At 41.8% G+C, this 14,544-nt stretch overlaps 1 protein-coding gene across 2 annotated transcripts in view; it reads left to right on the forward strand.

The window, feature by feature from the left end:
- Nucleotides 1-14,544, forward strand: part of MORC3 (MORC family CW-type zinc finger 3) — a 39,637-nt gene that overhangs the window by 21,005 nt on the left and 4,088 nt on the right. For both annotated transcript variants that reach the window (XR_015796796.1, XM_007423327.3), the window contains exons 10-15: nt 519-620; nt 727-849; nt 938-1,006; nt 6,831-6,873; nt 10,885-11,054; nt 13,095-13,947. Coding sequence is in view for 1 of the 2 variants with exons in the window: in XM_007423327.3 (XP_007423389.1) it covers nt 519-620; nt 727-849; nt 938-1,006; nt 6,831-6,873; nt 10,885-11,054; nt 13,095-13,947 (1,360 nt within the window). In the remaining variant the exon portion in view is untranslated. The remainder of the gene's footprint in view (nt 1-518; nt 621-726; nt 850-937; nt 1,007-6,830; nt 6,874-10,884; nt 11,055-13,094; nt 13,948-14,544) is intronic.

A 14,544-nucleotide genomic window follows, 5' to 3' on the forward strand; every position in this document is an offset into this window, starting at 1 on the left:
CTGATCGTCATAATGTGGTTTGTGGTTTAAAGGGATAAAAAAGATAGCATCCAGGTAAATGGTACCTCTTGATCGAGCTGTCAGTTTGACATCTCGAGCAAGCAGGTCAGCATTGCAATGTGTTTCTAAGTAAGTACCTTGTATGTTTTGATTGCATTTTATTTTTATGCTGAACTTATTTTCAATAAAGTTTTTAGTAGAACTTGGAACTTTGAAGTGACTTGTTTTATGGTGTGTCTGCCTCCCGTGTTTAACGTGGTTTTTTCCCTGACAAAAGGCACAAAAGAAAAAAAAGTTATCAGTAACTTTATGGTAAAACAATGATGCCCAAGAAATTTTGAGTTTAAAGAATAAGAAAAAAATGCCTCCATTTCTCTGGGGAGGAATATGCCATTAATGATATTCATTGGACATTTGAGTCCAAATAATTGCTTTTTTATTCCTGTTCATTTCTGTGATAAATATATTTATTGTTAAGATGTATTATGAATTACAAAATAGTATTTCTTGTTTGTTAGGCGTACAATACATGCCCTTGGTGAAAAACTTAATGACTATTGGAATGAGATGCAAGCAAAGAAAACAGATTACCCTCTGGAAGTATTAGTTGATGATACCCAGTAAGTTTTTTAAAGCACAAACCTTTCCATAATGCTGCTTGGCTTGAGTAATTGTAAAGTATAGATGTACTTTTCTAGGTTTTATGCAACTGATAATTTGTTACAGGAAACGGCCTGATCAGACCTGGGTTCAGTGTGATACTTGTCTAAAATGGAGGAAGCTTCCAGATGGAATGGATGACTTGCCAGAGAAATGGTACTGTTCATATAACCCTGACCCTCAGTTCAGGTAAAATAGGTAGGAATGAAATAACATTTTTAGGTTGTAATGTTAGCTAAATCAAAATTAATGATATCTTACTAATTTTTAAAATTAGAAATTGCAACGTGCCTGAAGAACCTGAAGATGATGATTTAATACCATATGAGAAAACACATAAAAAAAAGTGAGTATTCAACAGCTAGAGATTTGGAATTATGTATACTTTCATGTATTTTAAAAGCACTTCTCAGAATACTGTTAAAAGACAAGGTCAACATATATTATATTCACTCTGTACAGTTTAAATTTGGTTTATTTCACTTGCCAGCTCTATAATAGATTTAGAATCCAGGCAAATTATGGTTGGGATTAATTATGTTTCAATGAAAGAGATCAAGTTGGTTATCTATAATTTTTATTGAAGATTTTAATTACCATAATAAAAATACAAACTAACTCAGAGTGAGAAAGGAAGGTAAAAAGAGAGAGTAAAAGTGCAAAGAAAAAGAAAGTAAAAAAAGAGAAAGTGAAATAAAGAAAATGAAAAGACATATATAAAGAAGTGACTTTTAACCTTCATCACAAGTATAAGTTGTGGTAGCTTTTTACCCCCTATATGGTTACAAACAGATATCTCTTCTTCCCATAACCCTTCTCATCAGCCATCAGTTTTTCAATCCTGGTGTCAGCAAAAAGTCTGTAAGGGTTGCTAGAACTTCATAAAAACTTGTCTTATTTTAACCTTGATCAAATAAACCAACTTTATATTCCTTCCTTTTACTTATAAATCTTAATCTTTAATTCAAATATTGTCATAGGATTTGATCTCTCTTCAATTCTTCCTTTGTCTCATCGCATAGGCTTCTTTGAGGCTTTAACAATTTAAGACATGCATTACTGAGACCTGGCTGGGGCCCGAGGTGGGGGTGCCCCTCTCGGAAATGTGCCCAGCTGGGTTCTCGGTGTGGTACCACCCGAGGCCAGGGCAGGGGAAGAGGGGTGGTTGTTGTGATCCGGGAATCTCTAGTGGCCTTCAGGGGCATTGCTCCACAAGTTTCTGGCTGTGAGACACTGTTTATTAGGTTGGGTGCCTGTGAACAGTTGGGAATTCTGCTATTATACCAGCCTCCCTGCTGCGTGGCAGCCTCCCTGCCTAAGCTGCTGGAGGCCATCTCGGGGCTAGTGGTGGAGTTCCCTAGGCTTATGGTTCTGGGGGACTTCAACCTACCGTTCCTGGGGCGGTCCTCGGAGGCGGCTCGGGAGTTCATGGCTACCATGGCAACCATGGGCCTGTCTCAAATTGTGCAGGACCCAACCTGAGACAGTGGCCACATGCCAGATTTGGTTTTCTTGTCAGAGCAATGGCAGAGTGATCTGAGGGGAGATCCCCGTTGTCATGATCAGATCACATCCTGGTGACCCTGAGTTTCTCCTATACCATCCCCCTCTGCAGGGAAGCTGGACCCATGCGATTGGTCCGCCCCCGGCACCTGATGGACCCGTCAGGGTTTCAGAAGGAGCTGGGGGATATTCCCACGGATCTGCTGCACGGTCCAGCAGAGGCTTTGGCTGCTGCCTGGAATAGGGAAGTGGCCGGGGCCTTGGACAGGATCGCGCCTATGCGACCTCTCTTGCCACATCGGCCCCGACACCCCCCGTGGTTCACAGAGGAGTTGAGTGTGCTGAAGAGGGTTAAGAGACGTCTAGAGTGCCGCTGGAGGAAAACAAAGACCAAATCCAACCGAACACAGGTTAGAGCTGCTATCAAGGCCTACCTTGGGGCAATAAGAGTGGCGAAGCGCCTCTACTTTTCAGCCCTTATCGCGTCCGCAGAATGCCGCCCGGCGGCCCTGTTTAGGATCACTAGGTCCCTCTTTGGTAAGGGGGATGTGGGGGTTCATTTGCAGGGCCATGCAGAGGAATTTTCAGAGCATATGCAGGACAAAGTCAGTCGGATTCATTCCAAGTTAGACTCTGAGCGTGGGGCAGGGTCTGGGGAGACACCAAGGGACTCTTCTTACCCAGTGATCTAGGAACGGTTTGATCCTGTTGCTCCTGAGGAAGTGGACAGGATCCTGGGGTCTGTGAAGGCCACCACTTGCCATCTTGACCCATGCCCCTCCTGGCTGGTGAAAGCAGCTCGGGAGGTGACATGTGGTTGGATCCAGGCAATGGTTACTACTTCCTTGCAGGAGGGAGTGTTTCCAGCTGCTTTTAAGAAGGCATTGGTGCACCCCCTCCTCAAGAAACCCTCCCTGGATCCTACTGTGCTGGACAATTTTCGTCCAGTCTCCCAGCTCCCCTTTTTGGGGAAGGTGGTTGAGAAAGTGGTGGCATCACAGCTCCAAAGGATTCTGGAGGAAACAGATTATCTGGATCCCTTCCAGTCAGGTTTCAGGCCCAGATATGGAATGGAAACGGCATTGGTCACACTTATGGATGACCTCTGGCAGGAGCAGGATGGTGGAAGTGCGACCATCCTTGCTCTCCTTGATCTCTCAGCGGCTTTCGATACCGTCGACCACGGTATCCTGTTGGGACGGCTCAGGGAATTGGGGGTGGGCAGCACGGTCTTGTGCTGGTTTGCCTCCTTTCTCCGGGGCCGATCCCAATCAGTGGTGATAGGGAGCAAGAGGTCCCATCCTCGGCCCCTCCTTTGTGGGGTACTACAGGGTTCGGTTCTCTTTCCACTCCTTTTCAACATCTACATGAAACCGCTGGGCGAGATCATCCATCATCATGGGGTGAAGTATCATCAGTATGCTGATGATACGCAGCTATACATCTCCATCCCTGGTGAAGTAAGTGATGCCGTGGCCACCCTTTCGCGGTGCCTGGAGGCTGTAAGGGTCTGGATGGGGAACAACAGGCTTCGGCTGAACCCTGGTAAGACAGAATGGCTGTGGTTTAATGGCTCCTCTGTATCTGGCATTTTGTCATCTTTGGTGCTGGATGGGGTGGCACTGCCCCAGACAGACCCAGTGCGTAATCTGGGGGTCCTCCTAGACTCACAGCTCCTGCTTGAAGAGCAGGTGGCAGCCGTGGCAAGGAGGGCCTTTGCACAACTTCAGGTTGTGCATCAGTTACGCCCTTTCCTGGATCGGGATGCCCTTTGAACAGTCACTCACGCCCTTATTATCTCCCAGATAGACTACTGCAATGCGCTCTACATGGGGCTACCCTTGAAGAGTATCCGGAAGCTACAGCTGGTCCAGAATGCAGCCGCGCAGGCTATTGTTGGAGCCCCAAGGAGGGTCCATGTAACGCCTCTGCTCTGCGAGCTGCATTGGGTGCCAGTTTGCTTCCGGGTCCAATTCAAGGTGTTGGTTATCCCCTTTAAAGCCCTACATGGCATGGGACCAAGTTATCTAAGGGACCACCTCTCCCCTATGACTTCAGCCCATCCCACCTGATCACACACAGAGGGCATGCTTCGGACCCCCTCAGTGAAAGAACTTTGACTGCCGGGGTCCAGAAGGCAGGCCTTCTCTGCGGTAGCCCCTGCCCTTTGGAACATTCTGCCCCCGGAGGTGCGATTAGCCCCCACACTCCTGGCCTTCCGTAAGGCTTTGAAGACCTGGTTCTGCCACCTGGCCTGGGGTGGGGTGGGAATACCTCAAGCATGGGGATGGCTAGCCCCATAGAGGCCTTCTGCCTCCAGCCTCAGATTTTTCATCCTCTTGGTCTTTCCTTCTTCTTTTTAGTAGTGTTTTTAATTAAGGTTTTATGTATTTAAATATTTTATGTTTTTAATGTTTGTTGTGAATCACCCAGAGTTCCCCCATTGGGGGGAGATGGGCGGTTGAAAAATTTAATAAATAAATAAATAAAAAACAAGCCTCTTTTGTAAATCCAATACAAAGACATTATCCAGGTTATTCTCTTGGTTTATCATTTGTATTTCCCCTTTAAGTTTTAAAACTTCAGCCAGCTTCTTTTGTATATCCAATAAAGAGTCCTTATCAGGGCATTCTCTTGGCCTGTCATTTGTATTTCCACTTTAAATGCCTTCTCTGTTTTGTAATCCACACTTTTTTTAATCCAATATTTCTGATTTTACTATTTCTGCATCAAGCAAGATTTGTTTCACATCTGTCATTCCTTCATTAACATCCTTTAGACATAGTCTATCTATAGAAGCAGACATCGTTACTGATATTTTTGATATTGTGGCTACTAATTTCTGGCCCCATTCTTCAAAGAACTCCTTTAATATTTCAAATGCTACAGTGTTTTGTGTCATTTTGTAAATCCCAATCCTAATCAAAACCAAAGGCAGGTGTTTTTTTTTCCTTTTTGCCTGGAATCTTTTAGTGCCTTCTATTGTCCAGTTTAAATCATAAAGTCTCTAATCTTTGTTAAGACTTACAGTAGAAAAAATCATTTTGGTTCCCACAAAAAGCTGTTTATTTTATATGATCAGTTCCAAAATCTTACAACAAAAGTTTCAATATTCCAAATTTGCCTGGACCCTTAATTCATTTATAACTTTCTTGGTTCAAAATCTTACTTAGCTTTTTGCCATTTATTTCAAATTCTTTAAATTCTTAAACTTATAGTTAATTTTTCTTTTGTTCAAAAATGAAGATCAGGTAGCTTTTCAAACTTGTCATTCCAAAGATCTCTAGTAGCTTTGAGATAGTGAGATAAGCAATTTCTGAAATTGATTAGAAGCAAGGTTAGCAAACTAAATGTCCTTTAAAAGCCTCTGCTGTAGTTGTGAGCTTGATGATTGATCCCTTCATCTCCTGGCACTCAAACCCATGGGAGACGGCTGTCCTGCAGTCTCTTCATGAGGAGCAGCTGTCTGGAGCGCATGCGGGCAATTTCCTGTTCTCTCCTTGTCCGGAGAGGTTCCAGAGAATCAGTCTACTCACCAGTTCTTTGGTCTTTGCTAGTTGTCTCCACTCTCCACAGAGATGTGTTTAGCTCACCATGCCTCCACCAGAAGTTCCAGAGATCAAGATGGTTATCAAAAGTCTGAAATTTAATTGTTCTAGTAGGCTGTAATACAGGTAGTCCTCATTCAGTGACTGCTCATTGAGTGACTGTTCGAAGTTACGATGGTGCTGAACAAGGAGATTTATGACCGGTCCTTGTAGTTGTGGCCATTGCAGCACCTCCACGGTCCCTTGATTGTGATTTGGGCACAGGAAGGAAGGAAGGAAGGAAATACTTTTTTTTCAGATTTTTTATCCCGCCTTTATTATTTTTATAAATAACTCAAGGCAGCGAACATACCTAATACTCTTTCCTTCTCCTATTTTCCCCCCAACAACAACCCTGTGAGGTGAGTTGGGCTGAGAGAGTGACTGGCCCAAAGTCGTCCAGCCAACTTTCATGCCTAAGGTGGGACTAGAACTCAGTCTCCCACTTTCTAGCCTGGTGCCTTAAGCACTAACTGGCTCCCTTTTTTTTACTGTCATTTGGGCTAAAAAGGGAAACTGGCAAAATTTCATGTCAGTGTTACCTGGTTAAAGAAAAAAGAGTTTCAGTATTCCATCAGGAGCTTTCTAAAAAAAAGTCCAGTGCTTCACAGGTACACTAGTGAACTTGTAAAAAATCCAGTGTCTCACTGGTCCACTGGTGTAAGGAAGAGAAGCAAAACAGGTTCAGCAGTTGAGGTCCCTTCAGAAGAGGGGTGGACTCCCAGGACAAAATGGCTCTAAAGGACAGTTATCAATGATCAGGGGAGATTTTGCCACAGCACACAGTAGCCATCTGGATTGGATGCATTTGCTTACAACAAAGTAAAACACAGCAGGTGAACCAGGTAACACCGCTTGTACCAGTACAAATCAGAAAACACTACTTTTGATGGAAATTGCCTGTCCTGGGGGTTGAAGGTGGGTAAGTGTTCCTGCCCTTGAGAAATAATGGTTTGCAATGTACTGGGACAACCTGGTTAAGCAGATCAATCCTCTCAAAACTGAAAATTTTCTGCATGAGTAAGAAATGTTAAAAAGTAAATCTGAGTATATATAATAATATTTCTTTGTATCATACAGAGACAGAGAGAAATTAAAGAAAAGATTGGAATATAGCCAACAGGTAAATAATTGAACATCTTAAAATGTATGTATGTAAACAGTGCCATCAATGTACATGTGCATTCAAAAAGGCAAGTTCTTCCCCAAGAAACTTAACTGATCAAAAAATCAGCATAGAGAAGGTAATAAAGGAAAGGCAGAAAGTGAGGGTAAATGAGAATATTTGTTACACTTAATTGCACATATCCCAGGTTTAGTTTAAATGGAGGATAAAACAAAAAGAGCTGTTCCTGGATCTTTGGGGAAAATATGATTCTAAGAAGTATTTGAAAAAGATGTTCAGGCAGGAATTAGAGGTTATATGGTACAGCAAAGAGGGGGAAAACCAGTTGATCAAAGTAGTGTTCTCAAACTATTTCCTGTTCTGGACGATTCACTTTGGAAAGAAACAATTCACTTCTAGAACAGCTGGATCAGCACATTCCAGTGAGCGCCACAACCTTCTAGTACCAAAACACTTATATAAACAAATAGTTAAGGGAACAGGAGACTTTCAGATAACTGAGTTGGTGGGGAATATAACTGAAAAACAAAGGGATACAAGAAAATATGTGAGGGATCAGAAGGGAAAGATAGCTTTGAATTCTGAGCTAAAAGTGAAAAATACAAAACTTCAGAGGGGTGAATAGAAGTAATAGAAAAAGGGAAAAAGTAATCCCTGGAGCACAGAGATCAGACAAATGAATTGCCAAGTGAGGACCCAAGTTAGTACATGGTAGAATTAGTCGGTCTGAAGGCAGAGGTTACAGGAGTGTACAGAGAAGAGATTGGATTTTCCATGTGAATGCAAGAGTCAAATCAACAAGAAGTACAACTGAAGTAATTTCACAAAAGAACAAGGTTAGGCAGAAAGGACTGAGGGCCAAAGCAGGTAATACAGCACAACACACAAAATTGTATAAAATTAAAGAAGCATTTTAGTAGTCATGTGATTAACCTAATAACAGATTGAGGCCTATTAGAGGAAGAAACCTCAAAAGGAAAGGTGCAACAGTGATTTTAGCATTGGTTTAAGAGATTTGGTGGAAAGTAGATGACTTAGTTAAAAAAAAAAAAAAAAATCATGGACTGACTTCAGGATATATGAGCAGCATTTAGTGTGAAGTAGAGGAAGAGGCTAAAAATGATAAGATTGGGAGAGACAGTAAAAATGTGGTATGTGAAGATAAATAGATTGAACAATCTAGGGACCAAGAAGACCTGAGAAATAGAATAAAATTGTCTTTCAGAACTGGGAATCAAACATATTCTGGATTTGTGAAGCAATCTGTGTTTTAGTGATCTGTGCTTTATACTGTTGACGCTGAATAAAAAGTAGCATTTAAATAGTTATTAATACACCTAGGGTATGTAAAATAAATATTGTATGTTTGTTAGAGATACACTCATCTGCAACTATCAGTAATGTTCCAGAAGTGAAAGATAATGGAAAGCTGAGGCCGTTTAAATGTTGCTTATGTAGCCTACAGGTAGTCCTCAACTTAAGATGGCAATTGGGACCGGAATTTCTGTCGTAAAGTGCGACTGCATTGCTTAGTGACAGCAATCCCTGCAGTCCTGGTTGCCATCAACCAAATCCCACAGTCGTTAGGCAAGACAACTTCCTGCTGGCTTACCACAACCAAAGTCATTGGGAAGCCAGCAGGAAGTTGCAAGTCCCGGGTTGGCAGGCAGATAAGTGGCTACTGCCGAGTGGGGGAGGGAACGGGGGAGGGCTGGGGAGAGTGCATGAGGGTGTGAGGGGTTGCACGAGTGGCATGGATCAGGGAGGTTGTGAGGGGGTGCACAAGGGTGCAAGGGAGGCGTGGCGAGGGTGCAAAAGGGTGTGCATGGATTAGGGAGTGTGCAGTGGAGGCACAGCAGGGATCGGGGAGGATGTGAAGGGGTGCACAAGTAGCCAGTGCAGAGCAAGCACAGAGGGGCTGGGGGAGGGTGCATGGGTGGGGGAGACTTACCCCAGCGACTTGCGAACTTCCCTGCTGGCTGCCCCATTGACTTTCTGAGGAAGCAGACAGGGAAGGTTGCAAATGGTGATCATGTGATCACGGGGTGCTGCAACCAGTGGTAATTGCAAACTGGTTGCTAAGCGCCCAGATCACATGAGTGTGGGGTGCTGGGACGGCCGGAACTCCGAGGACCAGTCGTAACCATTCGTTCAGTGCTGTCATAACTTTGAACGGCCACTGAACGAATGGTCATAGGTCAAGGACTACCTGTATTTATATGTATACAGTGGGGCAAAAAAGTATTTAGTCAGCCACCAATTGTGCAAGTTCTCCCACTTCAAAAGATGAGAGAGGCCTGTAACTTTCATCATAGGTATACCTCAACTATGAGAGACAAAATGGGGAAAAAAATCCAGAAAAATCACATGGTCTGATTTTTAAAGAATTTATTTGCAAATCATGGTGGAAAATAAGTATTTGGTCAATATCAAAAGTTCATCTCAATACTTTGGTATATATCCTTTGTTGGCAATGACAGAGGTCAAACGTTTTCTGTAAGTCTTCACAAGGTTTTCACACACTGTTGCTGGTATTTTGGCCCATTCCTCCATGCAGATCTCCTCTAGAGCAGTGAAGTTTTGGGGCTGTCGCTGGGCAACACGGACTTTCAACTCCCTCCAAAGGTTTTCCATGGGGTTGAGATCTGGAGACTGGCTAGGCCACTCCAGGACCTTGAAATGCTTCTTACGAAGCCACTCCTTCGTTGCCTGGAAGGTGTGTTTGGGATCATTGTCATGCTGAAAGACCCAGCCACATTTCATCTTCAATGCCCTTGCTGATGGAAGGAGGTGTTCACTCAAAATCTCACAATACATGGCCCCATTCATTCTTTCCTTTACACAGATCAGTTGTCCTGGTCCCTTTGCAGAAAAACAGCCCCAAAGCATGATGTTTCCACCCCCATGCTTCAAAGTAGGTATGGTGTTCTTTGGATGCAACTCAGCATTCTCTCTCCTCCAAACACGACGAATTGAGTTTAGACCAAAACGTTCTACTTTGGTTTCATCTGACCATATGACATTCTCCCAATCCTCTTCTGGATCATCCAAATGCTCTCTAGCAAACTTCAGACAGGCCCAGACATGTACTGGCTTAAGCAGGGGGACATATCTGGCACTGCAGGATTTTAGTCCCTGGCAGCATAGTGTGTTACTGATGGTAGCCTTTGTTACTTTGGTCCCAGCTCTCTGCAGGTCATTCACTAGGTCCCCCCGTGTGGTTCTGGGATTTTTGCTCACCGTTCTTGTGATCATTTTGACCCCACGGGGTGAGATCTTGCATGGAGCCCCAGATCAAGGGAGATTATCAGTGGTCTTGTATGTCTTCCATTTTCTAATTATTGCTCCCACAGTTGATTTCTTCACACCAAGCTGCTTGCCTATTGCAGATTCAGTCTTCCCAGCCTGGTGCAGGTCTACAATTTTGTTTCTGGTGTCCTTTGTTCTTGGCCATAGTGGAGTTTGGAGTGTGACTGTTTGAGGTTGTGGACAGGTGTCTTTTATACTGATAACAAGGTCAAACAGGTGCCATTACTACAGGTAACAAGTGGAGGACAGAGAAGCCTCTTAAAGAAGTAGTTACAGGTCTGTGAGAGCCAGACAACTTGCTTGTTTGTAGGTGACCAAATCCTTATTTTCCACCATGATTTGCAAATAACGTCTTTAAAAATCAGACAATGTGATTTTCTGGATTTTTTTCCTCATTTTGTCTCTCATAGTTGAGGTATACCTATGATGAAAATTACAGGCCTCTCTCATCTTTTGAAGTGGGAGAACTTGCACAATTGGTGGCTGACTAAATACTTTTTTGCCCCACTGTAAATATATTTGGTGAACGTTTTATGCTCTAGTTAGTATCTTATGTAAACAATTGTGAAGTAAAAAATAATTAATTAACCTGCTGATATTATCACAACTGGTCCAGTTATATATTATCACTTTAAAGGGAAATATCTTGAGGAAAAGTGATTCCTCTCTAATTCTTATGAAATGATTCATTTTCTACAGATTCATAATGAAATATATTTACAAGCATCATCTGCCTTGTCCAACACATCCCCAGCAATGAATGAAAGTATTTCAAGATTGCATGTAGAAACTTCAAATACGCCTCTAAGCAGGCCTCTAAATGTACCAGATACATCAGCATCTTCTCCACTTTCAGATCCTGAAAATAGGTCAGTACATTCATTTCTTTATGTAACTTTTATGCTACTTCAGTCTTTACTGGTTCTAAAAATATACACTATCTATCTATACACACACACACACACACACACACATATTTTAATACCATAAATAATTGTTATTTCTTAATGTATCTTGATATAACATTGATGGCACCATATCTCTGTCAAAATAGTAATTTAATCTCAGAAGGCCTGCCAATATAATCAGGATTCTGGAAGATGAAGAGGAAAAACAAGCCCCTTACCCTTTTAGTGTATGTAGTCCACACTCCCTGATTTGAGCCAAGTTTCTTGTAACTTACCGATAGGGAGTAAGGAGAAAGCTTATATGGTGATCTTGTGTACATAAGCAAAAGCAGCACCCCTTAGCAACTAAATCCCCCTATGTAGTAACCCAATTTTCCTTTTTATTATTAGTCTTGATTCTGTTTATTCAGCATGTTGCAGCAATTTTAGGAGTCTACTTGCCTATTCTAGTAGCTGTTTCCTTAAGTTTCACTTCTGTGTTCTGCAAGCTGTGTTAAGTATTCTTATAAACATTGCTTTAAGCATCAGGTCACTGTTTTAATGTCAGCCAAATCCATTTAGGCAAACCATTTCTTTGGTTAGTTTGTCTTTCAAAGACCATGAGAGAAGGGGCTACTCTCAATTCTGGGCAGACTGTTCCAAAGGTGGGAAGCCACCAAGTAAAATACTTGCTTCTCTGTCCCCTCCCGCCTAGTAAATGCTCACTCTGTACATATTGGGTAACCAAATTCTTCCTGGGATAGATAGTCTTGAAGATACCCAGCTGCCAAGTGATATAGGGTTTCATAGGTAACAATAAACAACTTGAACTGCTAAACAAATTAGCAACCAATACAGCTCCCATAGCAGCACGTACAACTAGCACACAAGCATCTACATTTTCCACCAACTGAAATTTCTGGCTAGTCTTTAAGGGCACCTCACATAAAGTAAATTGTTGTTGTTGTTCAGTCATTAAATCGTGTCCGACTCTTCGTGACCCCATGAACCATATCGCGCCAGGCCTTCCTCTCCTTCACTGCCTCCCTGAGTTTGCTCAGTTTCATGCTCATAAAGTAAATTACACTAATGAAATTGAGAGGTGACAGGTATGAATGACTATCCTCAAGCTATCTTATCCAACTTGCCACAGCCTTCATCTGCTCATTCACAGGCCTGGTCATTTGGGGGAGCACAACCCTATAAAGAAGCAAAATTGGTCTAGAACTGGCAGGCTTCTGAATGAGCAGCCACTCTATTTTGCTTGGGTTGAGTCTAGAGACGAGGTCAGGACCACAACCACATCCTCTATTTGTCTGGAGGTGGAACTATCATTATTGATAATGCCACACAGCAAACTGATTATTTCACCCAGCAGCTTCATGTAAATGTTTAATGAGACAGAAGACTGAATCCTTAGGGTACTTCATACTGGAATGCCTGAGGGCTCAGCCTCTTCTGTCCCATAACCACTGACTAGAATGCCTGCTTAGGAAGGAGCAGAACCTTCATAGTGAGTGCCCCCTACTCTGAACCCTCACAGGTGATCCAGAAAGATACTGTGGTCAAGACTCATAAGCTACTGAAAGATCCAGAAGACAGTGGTTGCATGTCCTTCATCCAAGTCCTGTAACAGATCTATGAAAGCAACCAATGCAGTTTCTATCCCATGCTCAGTCTGAATCCTGACTCCAAGAGTCCAGATATCCACTTTTTCCACAGTTCTTTACCATCCCAACAGGAAGGGGATAGTTGTCTAAAATTGCTGGATCCAAGGCTGGCCTCTTCAGTGGGCAAACCAGCACATCCTCAAAGGCCACTGGTACCTCTCCCACCCATAAAAAGGCATTAACTCTCAGTATCCTGTTCCTTGTCCTCTCTGTAGCAGTGTAGGCAAAGCAGTTGCAAGAACTTTTTAATATATTATCTCTAAATGGACTTTCTATTTAGAAAGTAATACAAAAGAATACAATTTTACTTTAAAAATGTTGATGTAATACATATCTCATGCTGTTTCTGTAGGTTTAAACGAAAACATTCTAATTCTGATGCACCACTACAAATTAAGATCACACGGGTGACTAGCCAAGCATTTGAGAAAAAAAATGAGGAGGATGACAATGATGATGTCATCATTTTGGAGGAGAATAGTACTCCAAAACCTGCAACAGAAGACTGTGACATCAAAATAATAAAAGTTGAAGGTGGTGCCAATTTGGATTATATTGGTGATGATGGAGAAGGTTCCAAAAGCAAAGACGCTTGTTCAGAAATAGAATGTTCAAAAGGAACTGCAGCCACACAAACAGAAGTAGAGTGGCTTGTAGTAAAGAAAGAAGAAGTAGAGAACAATGTTGAAAAGAATCACCTATCCAGATTAGAGCCTGAATTGACCATATTAGAACCTGTTGGCATTTCTGAGTCGGCTTTGGTGGATGTGGACAACAAAATAAATGAACTAAATATTCAGGTGCGGTTAGCCAAAAGTGAAAAAGAAAAATATGAAAAACAGTGTGAAATGTTGTTCAAAAAAGTAAAGATATTAGAGCAAAAAATTGTAGAAATGAATGATAAGCACATGAAAAAGGAAATGTGCCATCAATCAACGGAAACAAATAGTATTCTGTCAGATGAAGAACTAGAAAAAATTAAAGAAAGACGTCCAGAGGAGATTTTGATTCTCTATGAGCAGGCACTGAATGAGATGCAATGGCTGAAAAAACAATGTACTACTCTACAGAATTTAAAAACTGAATGCACTAAATGTAGAAACAGTGACAGTAAAACTGAAGTAGATGACATGGCTGTGCAACTGGATGATGTTTTCAGACAGCTGGACAAGTGCAGGATTGAAAGAGATCAGTATAAAAATGAGGTAAGTTTTACAAATGCATATGTAATAAAACCAAGTTGATTGAAGTTAATCTTTTTCTCAGTTTTTACAGCTGTTGTAATACTACGTTTTTAATTTTGTTCCAGCAAACATTTATGTAGTAGGATTGATGCATTGCAGCTTAATTTACTTGCAGGATGCATTTGTTTAGGATTTTAGTCCTGCACTTTGTCTTTAATACATTTATTTTTATGGAAATCCCATTAATTTTAGTAAAATACATAATTATTTAGTAGGGCTTCAGTCTAAATAAAAGTGTATTATTTCTACTTCAGTAAGTTGTGACCAAATACCACACCTGGTAGAAATAGAAGACTTGGTAAGTAAAGAGCAACAAGTACATGGCCCTCTTCTGATATAAATATGCTGTTGACCATTTTATCTAACAAACTAATAAAAGACATCAGTTTTTCCTAAGTACAATAGTCAACAGTATACATAAAAATGAAGTCTTTGATTCCATCTTGATTCCTAGTGACTTCATGGACATATCTGTGTTTTCTTATTAATAATATGGGTGTTCTTTCAGCTTCCCAATCTAGCCTGCAGCCCTAGAATTTCATCCAAGTACTATTACCA

Source organism: Python bivittatus, unplaced genomic scaffold, assembly GCF_059951505.1.
Source record: "Python bivittatus isolate LINGU-HERP-01145 unplaced genomic scaffold, Pbiv_v1 ctg000350_np1212, whole genome shotgun sequence".
In the NCBI taxonomy this organism is placed as follows: Eukaryota; Metazoa; Chordata; class Lepidosauria; order Squamata; family Pythonidae; genus Python; species Python bivittatus.